This window comes from Trachemys scripta, chromosome 1, assembly GCF_013100865.1.
Source record: "Trachemys scripta elegans isolate TJP31775 chromosome 1, CAS_Tse_1.0, whole genome shotgun sequence".
NCBI classification, from domain to species: Eukaryota; Metazoa; Chordata; order Testudines; family Emydidae; genus Trachemys; species Trachemys scripta.
In genome coordinates this window covers 301,597,544-301,622,242 of record NC_048298.1, presented here as the reverse complement: position 1 = coordinate 301,622,242, position 24,699 = coordinate 301,597,544, and the positions used below count along the sequence as shown (strand labels likewise).

The following is a 24,699-nucleotide window of genomic DNA, read 5'->3' as shown; positions in this document are numbered from 1 at the left end:
GACGATCCCGATTTTATCGGGACGTCTGGTCACCCTACCTCTGTGTAATGTTTGTTTGCAAGCTATCGGCTTTTAATTAAGTACTGGCATAAGATTGTTTGAAGCTTTGATCTTGTCTAAAGCATTGCCTCTACCCATGCTGATCATCTTGTGTAATTTCACATTTTAATGTAATGCTGATATGCTTTTTCTACATATCCCAACCACCAGTAGAAATGGAAAACAGAGTATACAATCCTTTGAACAATTCCAGAAAAATAAAACAACTTGGAACAATCATTGCAGCTGTTTCTTCAAGTCAGTGAATGAGTAACATGTGGGATGAAACACTCGTTTTGATTTACCCACTGAATTCAATTTTGAACAGCTTTGTGTGCTGCAGCCATGTTAGCTCTGTTCTCATTGCTTTGTCCCCTTCAATCAGCTGGATCTAAACTGGGTGTGTTTTTTTTTGTTGTTGTTTTTTTTAGCTCCTCTAAAGAACTTCCATAATATCCTCCCTGGTTTTGGTGTGGATATCAATTAAATCTATAAAATTCGCAAGAACCTTTTGCTCTCTTTCAAAACCCCAGCATACATACACACCTGAGACATTTGTTCCATTCAGGAGAGGTCTGGAATGCAATAAAACATAATAGAGAAGTAATCAGGTTTATTAATCTTGTAAAAAATAGCCTGCCATACTTTTCTTGTGATCCTACTAAAATTCATTTTTTAATTCAGTTTCAGTATATCACCTTTGTGGCACCAGCTTTAATAGCTTTCACATGATCTGGCAACATACTATCCATACTTTGCAAGCAATTCCAGTAAATCTAAAAAATTATCATTACAAGAAACTAATTTCTTCCTTGAACCTCTCAAAGTTTAACATCTCTCACCTCAACACTGCAGATATCCAAGAGATGACAGAGTATTGTGCCACATGCCCTTCTGCATCTTGTAGCAGGTTTGCATACCTTTTTCAATTGTGCAGTCCTTTTCCAACTGCTTTGCAAGTTCCATTCAGCAAGTGATTTGCCTCCATATATTCCTTCAAATGTTCGTGCTGGCATTCTCACTTGCTATAGTGAAAAAAATTGGGTGCACAGTTTTATGGTTCACAAAGGAAGATGAGGAATTTAGCTGAAAAAGCAAACAAGTAAAATGGAACAAGGAGACAAGCATCTAACTGTACATTAATGAAGATCACCTCAATTAACATAACATTAGGAGTATTAGAAAAGAATCACCATTTTAATAGTTGCCTTTCTTGTTTTAAATTAACAGGATTGTTTTTTACCAAAAAATAGTGAACAGAATCTGTCACTTGTGGCTAAGTAGCCAGATTTGCCTTGTCAGAGTCAAAATTCATCCACACGCTTTCAATAATCAAACCATTTTCAGCATCCACATCAATAACTGTTGCACTAACAACCAACAGGCAACTTTCTGTCCCAGACTCAAACTCCAGGGATCAACAATTCAATGCCAAGCTCTGTGCCAGAATCAGATACTCCAGCACTTGACAAACTTGAAAAACCCAAATCAACATCCTCACTAGCTAAGGACAATTCAGAAGTGTGAGTAGCAGAAACATCTGATTGTTGACCAGGAACATGGTCAAACGTCTCCCTTTACAAGAAACTATGTAGACCACTTGCACTTTTCTGATCTTTTTCACAGGCCTGTTGTAGCTTGCATTTTGAGCACCATTCTTGTGCTTGTAGATATTCATAGCGGAAATCATTGTCGACCATAAGAATTCACCCACTAAGCTCTTCCTGACTGAGCGTATGACAGGTTTAGCTAATATTTCTGTGAAACTCTGAGAAATCAGGTCAAAGGTCATAATATCTCTGTGAAACTCGGAGCTATATCAGGTGACACTAAGCCAGAGCTCAGGAATGCAGATATAAGGTCAGTTGAGAGCAAGTGAAGGAAGCAGTTACAGAAAAGGCTAGGGCTCCATGACAGAAAAAAAGAGTAAGAAGTTAAAAATAAAAAAAACACAAGGGCTGGGGGTGCCTTTATGGTACCAGGTCTGGTACCTTTGGAAGTGTTTGAGCCTTCGCCTTTGCATGCCTCTGCTAGAGAAGACATCCCCCTAATAGTTGGCATGCAGGACAAAGAGGATGGTGCATTCTGTAGCAACTCTACCACTAAGTAGTCTTCAATTATAGCTCCCTGTGGAACATATTAGTTACTGGTATTGTTCATCTGAAGTGTGTGCTTCTAGTCCAGATAACACATCATGGTTTATTGAATGAAAATAACATAGTGGAGGAGGAAGGAAGGAGAGGTGGCTTATGGATTGTGGGATAATGAGTTGTTCAGAGCGCTTGTGTGTACTCTAGCAGGTTATGGGTTGCCACCTTGTGTTTAATGGTCACTTTTTAGGAGGCAACATAGGAAAAGCTAGTTCTGTCCCAGTAGACTAACAACATGGCTCAGTATCTTCAAATTCTTCTTGAGTAGCTCTCCACCACTAATCTCTGCCCAATCTCTGAGGCATGATCTGTTCCCAGTCTGGTGTTTGTATAAAAATAATCCTTCAAAAGTAACTCTGTAAAACAAAAATACGTATTTGAACTACTTTCCTTGAAATACAATACTGTTCCAAAATCTGTATTCTCTATTGACTGATAACTGTTGTGTACTCCATCTTCTCTACCCACCATAGTCCAATGTTTCCATGACTGAATTCGATTGTAAGATCCTGGGAACAGGTAGTGTATTATATCTCTAAAATGCTGTTATCAGTGGTATAATAAATGCATTTCAGAAAATGAGTAACTCTTTCCATACAGAAATAAACGTTATGCTTAGATTTTCCAAAATTACCTATGGAATATGGTGGCTTAATTCCCAGTGTTCAAATCCTGTAGACAACACTGAAAACCTCAGGCTTGAAGATAATGCAAATTCTATCATTGAATGAAAGTTACTAGAACAGGGAAGCCTTGCATCTTGGGTCTTGTGAGGTTTTTTTCTTTGTCTCTCAGGGATAAATCTAGCCAAGTTTCATGTTGTATCCTACAGGTTTCAAATTACAGCAGGCAGTCCATCTAGCAGAATAAAATGGGCAAGTTAATAGACTTCCTAGAGTTCTCTGGAACTCTATATTGGATGAATGGGGAGCAAGTAACAGATGGGCTGGCATCAGGAAACATTTCTAGAGCACATGGTGATTCAAGATTGCTCATCTGTCAGAGTATTTTGGTGTGAAGACATTTCTTAGTAGGAACTCTCTGATACTAAATAATCTTGAGAAGCAAGTCAGTATTTAAATGTCGGTTGCCTTCCTAAAATGTACAGACATTATACAGATGTCAAGGTATGCAAAAATCTGTTGCTGTGCAGTTCTTTCCTTACGGAGTTTTTCTTTCAGTCATCTTTATATTCATCCAAGGGAATTGCCCTTGCATCAAGCAGCTCTTGAGCTTTATTGGGCAGGTTAAATCATCTCTTCATAGGATGTCATGTCTTCCAGAGAAGACATTCTCAAGTAACCTTGTTTTCCTAGAAGCTTAATGAGTGGCTGCTTTGTCCTTGCCTTCGATCCAAGGCATAATCCTCTACCTGTGGTAGCAAATAAAATTACAGATTGCCATATTCTTGCTATCTTGATGTTTCTGTCCTGACTACTCAGTAGATTTACTAACCTTACTAACTCTCTACAGAAATTCCTTTTTCCCTTTTCCTTTCTTCCAGTTTCCTGTAGACTCGTCTGTACATCCTGACCTGGATGCGCTTTCGTTGATGGAATAGTTTGAGGGTAAACTTGGGATATTTAGATGCGAGTTACTCAAAACTTATATCCACTCTTTTTATTAAAATGTTGACAGGGCTTTCATGTCTGTCTTACATTGTAGAAGTTCAGGATCTTGGGTAAAAAAAAATTGAGTGACTCAGGCATGTCTGTATGGCATGGCAAGCCAGGGTGTGAATTTACCACACATCATCTTGCTGCATGCTGACTGTGTGTACATTGCTAAACTGCAGTGAATGTGTAAAGGTCTAGTCCACACTCCAGGACTTCCACTGTGCTGTTGAAGTGCCTATATGGGGTGAATTATTGCACAGCAAGCTGGTGCGCTGTAGATTCAGACCCTGGCCTGCCATGCATAACTCACCATGTAGACAAGCCAAGTCATTTTTGAAAATTGGATATAGGCCAGTGGTTCTCAAACTTTTGTGCTGGTGACCCCTTTCACATAGCAAGCCTCTGAGTGGCAACCCTCCTTATAAAATAAAAACACTTTTTTTATATATTTAACACCATTATAAATTCTGGATTCAGAGCGGGGTTTGGGGTGGAGGCTGGCAGCTTGCGACCCCTTATGTAATAACCTCATGATCCCCTGAGGGGTCCCAACCCCCAGTTTGAGAACCCTGATATAGACTGTTAAGTCACTTAGGTGCTTTTGAAAAACTTACCTCTAGTGTCAGATCTAAGATTTATTACATGCAGATGTCTTTTAATTCCTGAGTCTTGTTAGGAAGGCTATGAATTTAAAAGTATCTGATCAGTCCAGACTGGGTTCTGTATTGCATACAATTGGCCATTGTGTGTGTTGTTTTTGGTTGTGACCCCTCATAAAGCCTGAATTCAGTTTCACTGTACTGCTCTGGAATCTGAATCTAGTTGTAAAGGAAACAGCCTCCCTCTGGTTTAACTGCTTGGCTCAGTTTCTCTCGTTTTAGTTTTCCTTTTCAAAATATTTATATTTATAGATCACCTTTCATTCTGAAGGATCCATAAGCTTTATGTTAACATACGTGAACTTCAACAATGAGGAGAGTGGATGGTTGGGGCATAGTACTTGATATAGCAGTGAAGGGCAAGGTGCTAGTTTGGTCAAGGTCATTGAGACACACCCATCATGAAAAATACAGTAAAATTTCAACATTGATGCAGAGAAGAATTTTTGCCTCACCCAAAAGACCCCACATATAAAATGTATTGAGTATACCTTTCCAGAAATTCAGACATGTTGCTCTTCCCAGTCTTCCAAATGGGCAACTGATCATTAGCTTTACTGTAATGAACTCGTACTCAAAATGTTGGGGAGACTGTGTTTGTCCTGTCATCACACAATTTATATATTACCATCTAGAGACATTGCAGAAGCCACTTACTCTCCTTTTGTACATCAAGGATTCAAATTACTTGATCTTTAAGCAGCATTATACCTTTATAACTTAAAGGTCAAAGTTGGGATCCTTCATCTTCTACTATTAGTTAACTTGAACTATTTTTCTCAGAAGCCAGAGTCATGAATGTGAGGAGGCCAAATCCTGGAATTGAGTATTCAAGCAAAAAGCTAATTGAGTTCTGTAGGAGTTTAGACTGGCTAGTGTGACTCATAGGTTGTCAGGTGAACCCCCATAAACAGAGGCTACTTTTGCAGCCTTCTGTGAAAGTCTGGTTAGACTCACCTTACAGTGTTGGTGGCTTTGCATGAATGGGGGGAATCTCCTCCAATGAAGTTCTCATTTTGTCTAGCAAGGAACGATCTTTACCATGCATGTCCAGTTACAAGCCATTCAATTTCCTAGAGAGACTAGTTAAGTAGGTTTCTGTATGATGGTGAGTAAGTTTTTAGTTTTTTATCTTGCTCTATACATGATTGCAGTAAAACCTTCGTACATTTGCCAGTTGATACCTAGTTCAGTAGATACCCCAAAAGGAAGACTTTTTATAAATAAGGATAAACTTTCGCCATGGGTTTTAAGAGTTCATATTACAAATATAGAAGGAAGTAACAACAGGAACCCAGGAGAGTTGATCCATATCCATGCAGTATCTCCTACTATCTGTGGAGTTATTACATGGGACCATGTATAACAGACATGCTGGTCTGATTCTAGACTGTTTCATATTTCTGTGTAACCAGTATTCAGAACTATTTGGGTATTTCAGTGCAGAATGACTCTTGCTACAAGCCTGCTTTAGAGAGGAGACTACTGAAAAGTTTACATCCTTCATTCTATATGGGCAAAATACTCTTAATAAAAAAAAAAAAAAAAAAGCTTAGCTGCTCTTTCCCTCCCTTTCATTGTCATGAGGATTTTACCGTAGCAGAACATTCTTTGATCATTTTGGAAGTTTACAGCAGGTTCTTATCAAAATCCTAGACTTCTAACATTCTTCACATTCAGGCAATAGCCTACCCAAACTGGAAGTCTTCTGAAAGCTGTTTTAGAACTGTTCAGTGACCAGTGTAAGATTTAAGTAATTGGTCTCAATCCAGATCCTAGTGGCCAAGCAGCCGCATTAAAGCCCATACTCAAGTGTGGAAATTTAGTCCCCAGTTGATTGTAGCAGCAGTAAAGAAGCCATGCTCTAAATAACTCTGAACTGTCCCTGCTGGTATTTGCTCTCTAGGTTAGGATACATTGGTATAACCTCATGGGGAAGTTTGCAGTGCCCTTGTGCGTTGCCTGTTTTGAGTAAAGGACTTCAGTTTCCAATGCTCTTTTCATAAAAATTAAATTAAATGCTTTAAAGTCCATCTACCGGTTTTCCATAATCAGGGCACTAGGGTTGTCTCTATTATTGAGTCACAACCACCTTTTGCATATTTGCTTTTTTTAAAAAGTGTGGTTTGCTTTCTTGAGTGACTGGAGTCCATTTCACGTACTCTTCCATTATTGTATTTCATGTCTGTCTTCATCTAGGAAGATAGTTGGAATTAGTCTTCTGAATATTAATTTGGACAGATGGAAGACCTTTTGTATAGTTCCATGAGTTCTGTTGTAAATGGCTTCAAAACTATCTTATGTTTTGAAATTTCCTTTAAGGCCCCATGCTTTTCAAGAAAAAGCTGTGGCAGCCTTAAACTTAAATATTTGGTTTGCCTTTGAATGTTTTTTCATAAAGCTGATTTCCTGTTGATTGATGGAAGCCTTTGACCCTTCCCAAGGAAAGTGTCAGAGTTCAGTATCATGATGTGGTTGAAGGTATGTGCTAGAGAGGAATATAGGTTGGAAGGTACCATGGGTGTCTCTGTAAAACCTCTACACTTGTTCTGTCACAACAGTGTCTGCTTTGTTGGATAAAAATAGGGAAGTGTCAATGGAAGAGTTTTGCAAAACACAATTTTTCATTTTTATGAAATTCACCAAACTGTATGCACAGACTTCAGTGGCTGACTTCTGTTGCAACGGTTTGCCTACAGATACTCTACCTCTGCCTTAGTTGTTTTGTTTTCCTTTCCAAGGCATTGTTAGTTAGAGCCTCGTAGTCGGGATTGAAGGGAAACAGTCTCAGAGAAATTTTACTTGCAAATTGTTTCCTATTCCACCAATCCAGAGATGTTCTACCTATTTTAGCTTAGTTCTAGACTGAGGGATGTTAGGAGTGGCCTGGTTTCTTTCCTTCTTTTTCGTAGCCAAGGAAGTATCGACTGGGGATGCTGGAGGAGAGGATAGTTCCGGTGGGATCAAAGGCACGAAAATCAAAGAACGCTATTGGCTGTCTGGCTGACAGGTGTAAAACAGGAGTACCCATCAATATGGTTTGGTGGAACAGAGTCACAGAAAACAATTTTCAGGTAAAATTACTTTTTACTAGTCACTTTTCAGTGTATCGGATGCTCTATTTTACATTTTTTTTTTTTAAATGTTAAAAGCAGTTACGCAAAGCAGGGGTTGAAATTGGGCCAGAAACTTAAACAATAAAATAAGTGTAGTAACCTCCAGGACAAGTGCTCTCTGGCATTTTATTATCTGTCCCCACTCTCATTCAGAGGGTTTTTTGTTTTTGTTTTTTGTTTGTTTACTGTTCTAATTTGTGGAGGAGATAACAGACTTGCATTCTTTCTAACCGATTAAAAATAAGACTCCATACTTTACATTCCTGCGTGAGGTACATTTCTGATGGAAAAAGTTTAGATATATCCATCGCAAACATCTAATATTCAATGCAAAAAAGCATACAATATTAAAGTAGAAAAGTTAAATGCACAAAAATCAGAAAACTTAACAATTTAACTTTGCTATTTGAACCTTCTAAATTTCCTGCCTGTCTTGTGCATTTAAATTGTCAAATTCAACATCGTATTAATAGTCTTGCCCCACCCGAATTACCATCAACTCCGTTTTTAAGAGAGGAGAGACTGCACAATGTTGACAGTTATGGTTATTCTTTTCTGGAAAGAATTCATTCCAATGGGCATTTGAACTAAAGACTTGTATAAACTTGATGTTATAACTGAAAAGAGGTACTTCGAATGGAATGGTCATATTAACCTTAACTATTGTGTTGCAACTAGAGTTGCCACCTGGTCGGTATTCGACCAGCCTGGCTGGTTTTTTATGGATTTGCCAATTGCCAGAAAAATAATTTAATCTGACAGGTTTTTTTATGTGGGACTAAAGATTTGCATTATCATCACAATACACTAGAATATCTAATGTTAAAAGTTTGTGTCCAGCTAAAGATGCTGCAGTGTTCCCACTTCCACAGTTTAAGTAAGAAAATTATATCAATCTTATCTGTGTGTTTTCTTGCTAGATACTATAAGTTGATGTTGAAGGGGCGAGTGTTACTGAGTTGCCTTGTGGCTGTGGGGGAGCGGGGCCGTTTTTTTGTATTTCAGAGGTGGTAACCATAGTTGTACTTCTTATTGCTTAGAACTTCCTTAACCATTACGATTAATGTTTGCTCTGAGAACAGTCTTCCACCTCACAGTGGTGTTGAGGTGGTATTTTCCTATTTGAGTTAGAAAGATAAAGGTTAAGTGACTTGCTTAAAACATGCAGTGAATCAGTGGTAGAGCTGGAATTAGAACTCTGAAGCTCTCAGGCTTTTATTCAATATATCATTCTGTTTTGTGACTGGTAAGGGCGCAAACCTCACATATCAGAGGGGTAACCGTATTAGTTTGGATCTGTAAAAAGCAACAGTCTCCTGTGGCACCTTTAAGACTAACAGATGTATTGGAGCATAAGCTGACGAAGTGGGCATTCACCCACGAAAGCTTATGCTCCAATACATCTGTTAGCCTTAAAGGCGTCACAGGACTCTCTTGTTGCTTTTTACAAACCTCACATAATTCACTAGAGGCCACCTGCTAGGTGAGAGGAAGAGGGGGAATGGCAGAATTCCAGTCTCCAAACTCAACAGGGAAAGGCAAGGAAAGCGTTTCCTGCTCTTTCTCCCTCCTGCTCCTGCAGTTGCCACCTCTGCTCCTTTTCCATTGTAATTTAGTTTAGTACTTTCATCTGGTCCATTTGCTCAGCTCTAGAGTAAGAAAGCTAGAAATCCTATGGGGGAGGGGGTGGACTAGAACCCTAAATATTCAGGCCTCCTTCCTGCCACCCTTCTCTTCTAAGTTTTTCACTCCTGAATTGTAAAGGAGTGAGGCTCTCTGATCCTACTGGTGCCCCCAAGTCTTTGAGTTTAAATTGGCAATGGGATGGGACTGCAGCAAGGGGCTTGGGAGGGCAGAGGAACAGTATCCCATATATCCAAGTTCCTTACTGCACATAGCCAGGGCCAATGCAACAGTTCATTAATGTGCCACATAAGACGTGAGGCTGTATATTCTACAGGGTGCATTCTTGCTTGAAAACATGGGATTTGAGAGAGCAAGAGAGACTTCGTGGATGAGGAAGGGAAGACTATTCCAGGTGTAAAGGGCAGAATACATGAATCAGAGCAGGAAGATGAGACAAAAGGAGTTATATGGTGAAAAGCATAGGGAAGGAAAGAGGAAAATGGGAAGATGAGCAGAGACTGTAGTGAGAGCAAAATTGTGTAGAGCCTCCTAGGTGGAGATTGAGAAGGTGAATTTCAGCTTTGGTTGAATTCTAAAACAAGATTGTTCCTTATTTATGTTGAAGCTCTAGTGAGTTTTTGTGGAGGTAACTCTGAAAGTACAGATATTAAACTTCTTTCTGTTTTCACACAAGAGGGGAAGAGAAAATTATTCTTAAAAAATAGAAACTGTTAAACCACAAATAGGCAGTAGTAATTGGGCAAGTTTGGTACCTGAAATTACCTTTAAATTAACACGTTGAAACTGAGATTTCAAGTTGACTGTGTCCTAATTTAGCATGTCCATAATCCACAATAAGTTGGTGCTTTAGCAACATTTTGAAGATGTGTAGTTTAGAAATAGCTTTTCTGGTCTGAATATAGTGTAGGATGATGATGATGATTGATGATTAAACAGTAGTGACTAGGGAGAGCATTTAATGGCTACTGGAGATGTTGAAAGCCTATGCTGAAGCTGAAGTTCTTATCTTAGCTGTTAACTCCCAGGAAGAACTCTGTCTCAAGTCATAATTGCTAATATAATTTATGAAAATAGAATGTAGAAACAAAAATACTGTTACGATGACTTGTACATTCAGATGGACATAGGGTTTTATTTGCTGGTTTTTCTTAGCTGTTGAAGATCAATAACTAATATCAAACCAGGATTCCAGCTCAACATTCGAATAGGTTTATAACTTTTCATTTTGGTATTCTGAAAGTTCACATACTTATTTGAATGTACAGCCTTTGAAATACCTGATTCAGATTGTGTAAATAGGATTACATTTATTTGAAAGGTGCAACATAAGTGCTATCTTTAATATGTTGCTATGGTCAGAAGAGCAGCTGAAAGAGGACAGAAACTATCTAATATGGTCATGAATACACAAGGGTCCAATCAATTTTATATTAGTGGCAGTAAACTTATGCTACTTCTTACACCTGTAAGCATTGCACAGTCAACACCATTGTGGACAGAGTGAGTTGGATTCTATTCAATTTTATGCTTCAAAAGGTTACTAAATTCCTTTTGCAGGACTAAATTCTACCCTCAGTTACAAAACATCCATGGCTACTTCAGTTCTGTCCCTTGTGTGTATGCAGAAAGTTAGGGTGTATTATTACATGATCATACAACATGCATGCAGTAATATGAAATACTGTGTAAAATGGTAAGAAAAGATTCAGTTTAAACGTATAGCTCAACATACCTGTAACTCTTTTTTGGAGGAGCAATACTATAATTCATTGTAAGGGTGAGCTGCAGAAGAAATGGGTAGAGTTCATTAATTTAGGAGAGATGTGTTTGATTGTTTTTTATTAAACAACCTAAGCGGGCATTCTGCACAAATGGGTGGTGGGGAGAGGTTTGTTTTTAACATCCCTAGCAACCTCCAGTCTGAGGCTGGCTGCTTTGACATTCCAGAATGCACAATTCTCAGATGTCATAGTTATCAAAAAACTCAAATGGAATAGCAAGCAGTTGCCTAGGGACTTGGGTAAGTGAGGTTCATTATTGGGCACACCTGCCTGTTTTTAAAGATTACTTGGAGTATAAAAACCATTTTGAAAAGTGTGCCATAAAGGGAGATAACTGCCCCGAATAGCATGGATACAGTGTAATGGCGTTCTTTCCAAACAGTGACCTTAAAGGTTTGTTCAATTTGGGATGTCAGAACAAATCAGCGTGAATTTAGAGATGGTGGGTAGTAATAATAATAATAATTAAAAAGAACAAAAAGGCTTTACTTCAGGTTTTTAACATGGTAAGTACATTCGACTGCATACTTCAGAAGTAAATGGAATCTATTTCTGCTTCCATCTGATAGTTGTGCATGGAGTTAATATAGCCATGCAGTACACCAGCCACAGCCATTTAGAGGCACAAACAATATTTTTACAGCTGCTGTTTTTTACTATGCATACAGGAAACAAATTTGTCAAATTTCAGAGTAACAGCCGTGTTAGTCTGTATCCGCAAAAAGAAGAACAGGAGTACTTGTGGCACCTTAGAGACTAATTTGTTAGTCTCTAAGGTGCCACAAGTAAATTTGTCAAAGTATTCCTTTTGAACAATGTAGTTTTTTTACTACCTGCTACAATAGATTTGATTTAAATTAAATGTTGTTGTCTCCATTCTGGCCTGGTGCACTAGGCTGTAACTGACTTCTTGGTGAAGAAAGAGGTCATGTTCACATCCCACCATGCTATATTTATGCTATATTTATCAGTCTGCTGGGGGAAAATCTACAATATTGTTCATTAACGACTACATACGTGTAAATTTGACATTCAGTTAAGTTTCTGTTGAACACGGTTTCTGTGTCCCCACTTTAGATTTTTGAAACTGGCCTTTGTCATAGAAAATCTGGCACACACAAAAACCTCATTTATTGCCTGAACTGTTTTACAACTAGTCAGAATAAAGCATTAGAAAATACACTGTTGGGAACTATTCTGCACTAGCAGGGGGATGGACAGTATGAGAAGAATGGTCTTGAGGATAAGACATTGGCCTGGAACGCAGGAGCTCTGGATTCAGTTTTCTGCTCTGTCACCCATTTCCAATGTGACCTTGGACAAGTCACTTAATTTCTCTATGCCTCAGCCAGCATCTATAAAACAGGGTACTTCCCTACATTACAAGTACATTGAGGATGAATTCAGTAATCTTTTTGGGAGTGCTCTGGTAGTTCATTACTGATTAAGAATAACAACACCTCACTCCTATGTAGTGCTTTTTAGCAGTAGATCTGAAAGTGCTTTACAAGAAGGCAGATATGTACCAGGATTGGTAGTTGTAATTGCAGTAATCCTTTAATCTATACAATTCCCTAACATTCATGTATAAACATTGCAACCCTGCTGCTCTATCAGTGATGGTCTTAATGCCCTGCTCTTTTGTCTCACTCCATGCCTTTTTTTTATGATTCAGTCTTCTCCTAGAATGCTCTTCCTATGTTTGGTCTGCCAATCTACTACCCGCTTCTCATTAAAATTTCTTCTCAAAAGTCTCTCTTCTGTGACCCAACATAAAAGAAAATGATGTGATTGTGTTGCTGTTAACCTCTTCTCTCCTTGTCCTATTCCTGTGCTCTTTCATCTTCCCTAATTGCCTTATAACTAAATTTAGATTTTAAACTGTTCTGGGTTGGTACCTTTTTTATGTATTCTGACATACCTTGCACATCTACATTTCATGCTGTAGAACAGTAAAGCACAAATATATGTGGTACTTCTTGAGTGGTCGTGAGACCTTTCCAAAGTAGATTGTAGAGTACATAGGCATCAACTTCTGTTGTTGCTGGTGGGTGCTCGCCCCGCCTCCGCCCTGCCCCCTCCTGCCCCGCTGTTTGCAGCGGCAAGCGCTCGGAGCTAGAGGGAGAAGCGGGGACACAGTGTGCTCAGGAGAGGAGGTGAGGTGGGGAGGGGAGCTTGGCTGTCTAATTTTTCCCTGTGGGTGCTCCGGGGCTGGAGCACCCACAGAGTTGGTGCCTATGGCAGAATAGACTTATCTGAAGTCAGAGATCAGTGTTAACTACTGTAAGGGCTTGTCTGCACAAATATTTAATTTATAGCAAGCCAGGGTAGATCAAACCGGGGTGTGACTCTACACCACACTAGCTGGCTGCAGATTAGCTGGCCGCGTGAACCCTGCTGATGTGCATTTACAGTTCATTAATACGCTTTGATCGAGTCCCATTTTGAAGAGGACTAGATCCAAGCTCATTAATTAACTGTTAATGCATGTCAGCGAGGTCCACATGGACAGTTAGTCTGCAGCAAACTAGCATGGGGTAGATTCACATCCCAGCTTGCCACAATGTTCATGTAGACAATCCCTGAGTCTTGCAGAACCTAATTACCAAGCTCACTGATGTTGTACCTTCTGTTGCTTTTATGATTCAGCCCAGATGTAAACAATCTGGAGGTAATTGTTTTTGGTGAAATCAGCTTATTCTGGAACAGTATTGGCAAGAATACTTAATGCAGAAATGATCGGTGCATTCAGATAGTACCTAGATTATTCTCTTCAGCAGATTTAAAATAAGGTTGGCAATATCTTAAATATACTTTGGAAGAGGGGAACTGAAATTGTGACACATCTAAAGTAAGAAGAAGAGGGAAGAGAATGATGGTTGTTGGTAGTTGACCTACTTATTGATCAGCAGGTTTTATTTTTGGATGCTGTTCTTTTACTGTTTGTAGCGTAGTCAATAGCACTGTTTTCACATAATGCAATCTGTAGAAAATTTGCTAATTGAAAATCCTTCAGAAATTGTGTGTGGCATATGGCTTGTTGTATGATTTAATAACTAATTGTTTAAGTCAGTGGGGCTATGCTGATTTACACCAGTTGAAAATGTGGCCCTTATTCTATTGATTGTAAATAAATGGTGGTGTTGGCTGGCTTTGGGTGCTTGAGTGAAATTTCAGAACTTCAGGGGGTTTTTTAAGTCACACTATTCCATTACTTTATCCATCCTGTTTGAGCAGCAACATCCACTGTAGATGATCATGATGGTCCCTTCAGGCCTTAAAGTCTGAGTCTGTTAAGTTCTCCAAATATGTTCAGTAAATGGCTTTGTGAATTTTTTTTCTTCTACCTTCCTGTCATGGTTCAGGGCAACTGCAATTGTATGCCCTCTACCCCTGCTTCTCCTTCCTCCCTGGTCCATTAAGGGCATCCACTGTAGGCTCCTGGCTCCTCAGCCATCTCCTCTCTTGTGCAGAGACTCACTTCTGTTTCCCTCCTGACCAGAGGATCTTTTCAGGGATTGGTTCTTGGCCATACGCTATTTATACTTTTATCAATGACTGGAAGGAAACAACACAAAATAATCACTGATAACATTTGCTGATTACACAAAAATTGGGGGAGCGGTAAATAATGAGAAGAGAGGTCACTGTTTCAGAGCGATCTGGATTGCTTGGTAAGCTGGGCATAAGCAAATATGTGTTTTAATACAGCTAAATGTAAAAGTATACATCTGGGAACAAAGAATATAGGCCCTGCTTATGAAGTGGGGGACTACATCCTAGGAAATAGTGACTCATTAGCACTGGAATGCGTTACCTAGGGAGGTGGTGGAATCTCCTTCCTTGGAGGTTTTTAAGGCCTGGCTTGACAAAGCCCTGGCTGGGATGATTTAGTTGGGAATTGGTCCTGCTTTGAGCAGGGGGTTGGACTAGATGACCTCCTGAGGTCCCTTCCAACCCCGATATTCTATGATTCTATGACTCTGAAAAAGATTTGGTGGTGGAGGTGGATAAGCAGCTGAAAATGAGTTTAATGTGAATCTGTGACCAAAAGAGCTAATGTGATCCTATGATATAAACAGTGCAATCTTGAGTAGGAGAAGAGATGTTATTTTACCTCTTTTTCAGCACTGGTGCAACTGCTGGTTTAGTACTGTGTCCAGTTCTGGTGCTCACAATTGAAGAAGGATGTTGAGAAATTGGAGGGAGTTCAGAGAAGAGTCACAATAATGAGTAAAGGATTAGAAAACATGCCTTATAATGATAGACTGAAAGAGCTCAATCTCTTTAATTTAACAAAGAGAAGGTTAAGGGATGACTTGATTTACAGTCTATATCTACATGGAAAACAAATATTTAATTATGGGCTCTTCAGTCTAGCAGAGAAAGGTTTAACAGAATCCAATGGCTGGAAGTTGAAGCTAGACAAATTCAGACTAGAAGCAGGCATACATTTTTAACGGTGAGAGTATTTAACTGCTGGAACAGTTTATCCAGTGTCATGGTGGCTTCTCCATCACTGGTAATTTTTAAATGAAGATTGGATGCTTTTCTAGAAGATACTCTAGGAATTATTCTGGGGTAGTCCTATGGCCTGTACTATACAGGAGGACAGACTAGATGATCACAGTGTTTCCTTCTGGCCTTGGAATCTCTGAAGCAAGCACATTTATTCTTAAGGTGAAAGCATAAGAGAGAAAATATACTAAATACAAGAAAAGAAGCTACACACATGCTAAAAAGCTTACCCCCAACTCAAGCACAAGAGTCTGGTAGGTGTCAGTCCTTCCAACCCTTTTTCACAAGGATTGTGACTCCTTCTTAGACAGCAGGTTCTATCTGTTTGCTAGATCAGAAAGAAGGCCCTGGGTTAGTTTAAAATCAAGCTATTTTATCCAAAGGTCCTGTCTTTGTCTGTTGGTTAGTGGAGAATCCACTTTGACCTAATATATGTGAGCTGCCCCAGGAGGTGATACCTCTCTGAGGCGGGGCTATAACCTGACTGGTTTGCCTTAATCAGCACCCACTGTTTTTAGTTCCTGGAGGAGCTGTGGTAGCCCTCCCCCTGGAAGTAGAATACAATCCTACATAAACCTTTCATTTAAAACAATGGACCCCAAATATTCTTGAACTTAATTCAGTAAGGTCTCCCAAGGATCTGTAGGAAATTGCCATTGTCACACTGCTTTTTCTTGCTTTTAGGTTACTCTTACTCGGATTATTGACTAGCAATTTTAGCCCCAATTTTTGAGTTTGTTTAATCTGAGGCAGAGATACTGAAATATTATGCTTTGCAAACCACTGCTGTAATCTTAAACTTCAGGACCAGACTCCAAAGAGAAACTGCTGAGCTCCAGTTCATTTACAAATTTGACACCATCAGATCAGGATTAAACAAAGACTGTGAATGGCTATCCAACTACAGAAGCAGTTTCTCCTCCCTTGGTGTTCACACTTCAACTGCTAGCAGAGCATCTCACCCTCCCTGATTGAACTAACCTCGTTATCTCCATACTGATTTATACCTGCCTCTGGAGATTTCCATTACTTGCATCTGAAGAAGTGAGGTTCTTATCCACGAAAGCTTATGCTCCCAATACTTCTGTTTAGTCTTAAAGGTGCCACAGGACCCCTGTTGCCTTAATCTTGTGGATGCAAGATAGCATCTTTAATGATCTTCCTCTTTACAACGTTGTCCTCTCTTCTGATTATAGGTTTTGTTTTGTTTGTTTTTTAATGATTATCAAAAAACCTAGGTTTTTAGATGCTGGTAAAATTCCTTACGCTACTATTTCTAAATTTAAAAACTTTAAACTTGCAAGAGAGAAGCCAGCAGTAAAGTGCTCCCCCTTCTCCCAGCAGGTTTCTTAATGTGGTGGTGGTGGTGGGTAAGCAGTTGAACATGAGCTCTGTGTGACTCTGCTTACACAGCTCTTATAGGAAATTCAGAACCTATTAAAATTTTTCAAAAAAAAGTATCTCAGAAATGTGGTTAGGAAATACTTTTTTCTTTCTGAACATGTTGGTTCAAATACATGTTGGTTACTCACGATCTAAAGGATGTTATTCAGTCAAACTTCTGTCAGAAACCTTCGTAAAGTTCCACTTAGAAAACTGTAAAAATGACTGAGACTTTCTGTATTGTGTGTCAGAAATCTTCATGTGAAATACATTGAATTGCCAATCCTGCACCCTCTACCAGGATTCAGAGGGTCAAACTGGGTCCTTTGTATTTTTGTACATCACCACAAAAAAAGGGCACTGCTTTCAGTGGAGTATCATAAGTGTAACAGATTGGAATGAAGTAAATTTTCTTTGTGTCTAAGAAATAAACTCTCCCCTCACTTTCAATTAGGAAAAGACTTAAACTAAAGTGCAACAAGCCTGTCTTAAACCAAAATAAATGTTCTCAGCCTTTCAGCAGTTTAAATAGTTCTAAAAATCACACCTTAAATTAAACCAGTGCAATTTCCGCATGTAGTCAAGGGTGAAGTGTCCCTTCAGAGTGGAATCATTCTTATTTCAGTATAGTGGGTTAAACTAATCCCCATAAAACTGTAATGATGCACTACTTGTCCTTCTGACTATTTAAAGCAATCCCATCCCCTTCTGGGCTGCTTGACTTTGGCTTATCATTGACCCAAATTTAGTCAAAAGTTGCTTAAAATTTCATTTGGTGTTTTGTGTTGCCAGAGTTTGACAAGGATGTTTTTTTCAGGTATAAGAACCTTCTTTTGGGTACTTATTTAGAGCATTAATAACTGATTTCTTAATCTTGGATTCAAAATTGGCATATACCTGGTAGTTGGGCTTGAATGCATTTTGTGAAGTTTGGAAAAGAACACTGAAATGAATAGCAATTATAGACAATTAACAGTGATATGTCACTTCTTTGGCTATTTTGAATGTGCACATTGTACATACTGTGGCTGCCTATTTTAAACATGTGGTCATATATCTAGAAAGCCAGAAAATGAAATCAAATTTCATTGATTTCAAGTGATTACAAATTAAAAATGCACATGTAACAAGGAACTCAAGATGCAGAAAAATCACTCTAATATAATGTGGCACTATAGCTGTGAGCTTACACATTCAGAAAATTCATCTGTTCTTAAAAGCTTTTGTAAACATGTGTAACATGGCAGTTAAGCTTGCTTTGGGAACTAAACGTCAGATTTTCTGATCATGATGTTATATTAAATTAGAAAATATTGCTTGTTTGTGACTGCGTAGAATGTTTTACTGTTCAAATTCGGATTATAATGGTTTATAACCTACTTTTTTTTTTTTGATCAGTGTGTATGGAGCCAAGTGGGTTAGAAACTGGAAGCGGTTTAAATCCTCAAATCTCTTCCTTGACCAGCATAGAAGTGGGTGGGTGGGTGGGGGTGTGTATGAGACTAAAAAGGCCAATAGGATATTGCTATTCATCAAGAGATATAATGTCGTATCAAGGGTATTTTTTGCAGTTTCATTATAAAGTTCTATTTAGATCATATATGGAGTATAGCATCCAGGTGTAGCCACCTAATTTGGATAAACCGAAGTACAGAGTGACAAGTGGGAACATTTGGAGTAGAATTTCATTTTAAAATGTTTGAACCTACTGGTTGCTATTCTACAGACCAGAACTTGGGTACCTAAATTTGTGGAATATATTTAGGAATTTATAATGGTATGAATTTATAGACAATGGAATGGACTTCCACTTGAGCTGAGGAAGTTAAGTATTAATCAATTGTGTGGTTTTGGAAGTTGCCCACTTTTTAGGAGGCAGGAGGGAATTTTTGCTGATCAGCGTTTCTTGGATGCATTTTTGGTTGGTTTGTTCGTTCACTGAAGTATAGGTGTTTTAATTTCATAAAATGTTTTGACATTGTAGATTTTTCTCCACAATATTGTAGATATGAAGGGTTCATGGTCTACTTGTAACTGTAAGAAACTATTTTTTATGGACTGTCATTCTTTGAGATGCAATTTAATTTGATTCTACAAGCCTTTCACCGTTTTTTAAACACTTTGAATGATGTTGCTTGATGAATTTACAGTAGTAGTATTGTATTTGAAAACTATTTTCCCCCCTCAGTGCATCCTCTCTTCACTTTCTCACTAACTGACCACATGCATGTTTGCCTGATCTTACTTCAGGCTGTTCAAGAGCATATTTCATTCTACAGTTATTCCTCTACCTAAAATGTTCAGGTGTCTGTCTAGAACTTTCCCTTTGTGTTTTTAAATGCATTTAAAATTACAAGTTATAATTAACTTTCATTTTATTTTCCTGTCTTGGTTTAGATTTTGATTTTTTTTCCTTACCCAGACTTTGCAAATCCTTGTTCATCTAAGATGCTAACCTTTATACCCTTATGAGTCCAGGTATTTTAATTCTCCTGTCTGCACTTTTGGCTGTAACTAAAATAGGACAGTTCTCTATTGACTGTGCTTCAAATTTAATATTCACACACATGCACAAATTGACTCCTACCTAAAACAATCAGATTTTTTTTTGGTAAGAATTTATCTTCATCATAGGGCTGGAATGTAGGAATGATTTTAAATTTTTGAGCATCATCTACCTTATTGCAATTTCCAGATTTAACTTCCTTTCTAGAAGTTTCAAATATTATATTCCATAGTGTTTGGCTGAAGTGTCTAATTGGAGGCGCATTTCTTTTTTTAATTTATTTTTAGTACCAAAAGTATTTAAAACAATGTTTTCAAATAATTTTCTTCAGAGTCAATCTTTGTTGTCATGTCTTTCCTGTAATGTGTGTGAAATGAAGAACTTAATTTCTTTGACTTTTTTTTTCACTTTTGTGGAAAAGTGTACAACTTAGTAACTTAACTGATCTAAATTTTAAAACTCATAATTTTTTATTTCAACTACCTAAAGTAGTGTCTATACCTCTTTTAATTGCTGTGAGGGTGTGGGTTTTTTGGTTTTGTTTTTTGTCAGCCATTATCTTGTCAACAGCCTGCTGCTAACTTATTCTTTCTGATTTTCACTCTTTTTACCTCCTTTATTCAGGCAATTGTAGCAGTTCCCTTTGAATCTGAGAACGTATACTTAAATTTGCCAACTAACACTTAATGATCTTCAGGTTATACACCTCCACTTGTAGAATTTTGTTCATTTTAATTTTTATTTCCTACTCTCAACTTCACATGTTTTCTGTCCACTTAAGTTTATTTTAGATGGATATCCTGTAGTGTACTTTATGCCCATCTAGAAACAGTTTATATTTCTTCTCCTATGAAAAACATAATTTTTTAAAATGCAAGTTCAAAACCAGTAATTTTAATTGTTTTACAGACGAAGTGTTCACATGCCTTACTTATTTTAAGGTGTTCAACTGTTACCTGTCTAATCATATTGTCTGTGGTGTAGCAACTATCAGTTTGTTAAAGGTGCTATGTCAATGGAGTAAATAACTTAGGCTATGTCTACACTGGAGACCTTACAGCTGCTGCTGTAAGATCTCTTGTGTAGCTGCTCTGTACCGACCGGAGAGAGCTTTCTTGTTGACATAATTAAACCACCCCCAATGAGAGGCGGTAGCTATGTTGGTGGGAAAAGCTCTCCCGCTGCCATAGCGCTGTGCACACTACCACTTATGTCAGCAAAACTTATGCTGCTCAGCAGTGTGTTTTTCACACCTCTGAGCGATATAAGTTTTGCCAACATAAGTGGTAGTATAGAAATGGCCTAAAACAGAAGGAAGCTGTACTTCCCAAAAAAAGAACATACAAACCTGTTTGAAACAGAGACAGAAATGACCTTTCTTTAGTAGAAGTGGTTTTTACAACTTAAATTTGAAACTGTTTCTCAGTTCTGAGGTACTTTCAGCAGTCTAGTTCCCTAAAATACTTCAGAGTAGTGCCAATCTGTGCAGTGGTGTGTCGGTCTCAGTTCTCGAAAGGTCCATAATACTAAAATAGAAGAGATTTTGACAAATCTTTTGCAAAGGTGTTATATAAACGTATAACTCAGATGTTCATAAGGCTAGCGCTACTTAAGATGTAAGGTAGAAGGTAACTTTAAAATCTGTTTATGCAATGTAGTTTTCTATATATATCTATTCAGACAAGCTGTATGCAAATCTTTAAAATATCCCATACCCTCTGATATACTTGCCTAGAAAGTTTTTTGAGCTTAATAGGCATTGTCTATATCTTCACACTTGAAATAAACATTAACTTACTGTATTTGATTTTTAAACAGACCCCAAATCCTACTGCAAGTGAGTTTATTCCGAAAGGAGGATCAACTTCCAGGCTGAATAATGTTTCTCAGTCAAGTATGTCTGCCTTCTCTCAAGCCTTGTTCTCTCACCCTTCCATGGGAAGTCCTGCTACTGCTGGACTAGCTCCAGGTAAGTTGGGAGTAATGATTTGCAGTATAGCTATTTATTATTAATCTGCACTTCAAATTTAACCCATTTAAAACCAGGAGTAAAGTTATCAATGTACATAAGCCTAGTATATTCCTGGTTTATCTCTTAATTTAAAATCCGTAGTGCCAATAATAGTATAATATCTTGAAATAACTTCCAATTAATTTACTACTACTACTACTACTACAGTACACCCTTGCTATAATGCCCTTCATAATAACAAACCTTCAGATACAATGAACCCAGTCCCTGGATCCCACCTTGAGCCCCACTACTGCGACAGGCTGGAGGAGCTATTCCCTCCACTTCCCCCCCACAGTGGATCTTTTGTTATAGCAAGGGTGTACTGTATACAATAAATGCTTTTTATTTATTTCTAGGATAGGTATTGTGGATGTAATAATACATTGACTTTTAGGCCTTGTCTACACTAAAGGGAAAAGTCTATCTAAGCTATGCAATTTGAGTTACGTGAATAGTGCAACTCAAATTGACGTAGGTTAGATCTACTTACCGAGGGGTCCACACTATGCGATGTCGACAGGAGAGCCTTAGTCTTCTCGATCAGGTGGAGTGCAGGAGTCGACGGGAAAGCGATTGGCGGACGATTTAGCGGGTCTTCACTACCCGCTAAATAGACCGCCGATGCATCCATCACCGCAGCATTGATCCTTTGGTAAGAGTAGACAAGCCCTAAGATAAAAACTAAAGATTTAAGAAAATTCTTATTTTATAACACCAAAGAAAGTAAGACTTAAAATCACTTGCCTTTTTAAAAATTAACTCTGCTGCTATTATTTGTCCTATTGTGTAATCTCAGTTTGCAACCCATATTTTGGGTTCTGTTTCCAATTATTTTCAGTATTAAAAACTCCTATAAAAATGTGTTCCATGCAAATCCTGGAATTCAAAGGTGTTCTGGAAAGAAAAACAGTCAGAAAACTTCAAGCAATTTGCACATTAGTTTTCCAAAGTTTGATAAAGCAAAGATATTTTACTAGTTTCTAATTCTTGATAAAAAGCACATATGGGAATACTTGGACAATTTGAGTATATACAAATCAGCAAGTCTGGATAACATACATCCCAGGTCTGTAAGGGAATTTGCTAACGTACATACTTGAACCCCTGACAATTGATTTTGACAAGTCATAGAGAACTAGGGAGGTTCTAGAGGAATCAGAAAGAGCAACTGTTGTACGTAATGCTCAGTCTCGACAGTTGCTATCTGGCAAGACTAACTTCAATCTGTAGTAAAATAATGGAAAAACTGTCTAACTATTTAGATAATGGAAAAATAAGCACTAAATAGCATAACTTTACAAAGAACAAATCATGCTGAGAAAATTTTTGATATTTTTGTTGATCAAATTAAAATAAGTGATGGGTGACATAATGCAATAATTATATGTGAACTTTAGCGATCTGACTGGAAAACAGTCTCTTTTTGGTATGCATATGAACATGGTCATCTAGATTGAAAACTACTGGAAAGACTAAGCTAAATATAATAAATGATCTGCTTTGGGAACTGTCCAGTGGGGTGCCATAGGATCCTTCATGGTCCTTCTTTAACATCTTTTAGTAATATTTGAAGGGGGAAGCAATAGCATTGAGGGCAGAGAAATTAGAAATATGGGTAGAACATGAAATCAGATTATGCCTAAATCTGGGAAAGAGATTCCGTAATAGATTCTTAGCAGATACCAGTACTGAAAAAGATCTGGCCAAGTTTTTAAAATATGAATATAACATTAGAGTTTTAGCCTTCTTATTGAGATTTCTAAGTGGCATGATGCATCAATAGTGCTTATCTGTCAACAACTCCTATTGTCCATTCTCTGCTCCTCACCTCTGAAAATTTGGTCACTTTTGTAAGAGCCTGAAGAAGAGTATAGAAGCTTGACTTTAGGTTCCTATTTTTGAAAATCTTGGTCTTAGGTCATACTGGACAGCAAGTTACAGAAAATGAACTCTGTTGTGAAATTGATAGGACAGCAAGTTACAGACAATGAACTCGGTTGTTAAATTGATAAAATAAGCAGATTTCTGAGTAGCACACTTAGAAACAAGTTACAAACTAAGCTGCTAATTGTCTCTTTATGCCCTGTTGGAGCTTCATTTAAAATGTTGCAAACTGTTCCTTGGCACTTCAGTATAAGAAATATGCTGATTAATTGGAGAGAACTCAGAAAAAAAGCAACAAAAGTTAAATGTGTATAGGCTGGCTTTTTTCATCAGGGAACTTTTTTTTTTAAATGTATAGCTTAGCTGAAAAGCAACTAAGTGGTATGTGTGTTGTCTGGGGGAATAGAATATAACTTTCAAAAGGCATGTGAAGGATTTAAATGTTGAAGAGTAATAAGAATTCATTAGGATAATTCCGAGAGGTGGTATTAGGAGTATTGAGGGACATTGAGCAAGAGTGTTCCAGGTGGGATGAGAAAATGTACTAGGATTGCTGTTAAAATTTGAAATAGTATCCCAAGAAAAATAGTGGTCTCCATTGTAGGGAACAGTCCTGCATTTGCTCATCCCTTGAGGATGGAAAAAGAAGACCAAATAGATCTTTCTCCTCTTTAATTTTTGATTCTGAGATTTCCCTTGCATTAAGAAGTGTAAATGAAAAATATTTGAGATATGGCATTTGACAGAACTTGTTCTCAAAATGGTATAAATGTCCTTTGAAATCTGCATTTGTTTACCTAGTCTTTATCAACACTGGATGAAGAAAACCTCTGCAACTGATTTTTAAGTAAAACCATTGAGAATGTAGTGACAGCCAAAATCAAACAGGTCACATTTGTCAACTCCTGGCTGCTTCACAACTTCTGTACTGGGGTGCACCATGGAGACAAGACTAATAGAGCTTCAAGGTTACCTACTCATGACAATGGATGCAGGTTGCATCTTAGCACCTACACTACTTGATCTCTACAGCTTTCAACATAGGTGCTGAAATGTAGTGCCACAAAATGCTGTTGACCTGCTTACATGCTATAGCTGGAGAAAACTGCTGAACTACAATGGTTCCAGTTACTCCTCTGCAATGGGACCTAGAAAATGATGATGAGCAGCTGCTGTTCTTCACAAACTCTCCCCTATAGAGTTTCACAAGAAAATATCCTGGTCCAGCCTCCTTTTCAGTGTCTACAGGAGACCACTTAGAGTTGGTAATATGCCACAGACCCCGCTGCCTCCAGTATGTCCATGACACTCAGCTGTACAGCTCATTTCTAGGGGCAACCAATGCCATCACAAAGATGTCCGAGATGAGTAGCTGGATGAAGAACA

The 24,699-nt window shown here is 38.1% G+C and overlaps 1 protein-coding gene across 1 annotated transcript in view; it reads left to right on the top strand.

Moving 5' to 3' along the window:
- PAN3 (poly(A) specific ribonuclease subunit PAN3) overlaps positions 1–24,699 on the top strand; it is a 114,497-nt gene that overhangs the window by 46,316 nt on the left and 43,482 nt on the right. The window contains 2 exon segments of the mRNA XM_034758696.1: positions 7,377–7,538; positions 21,234–21,384. Of these exon segments, the coding sequence (XP_034614587.1) occupies positions 7,377–7,538; positions 21,234–21,384 (313 nt within the window).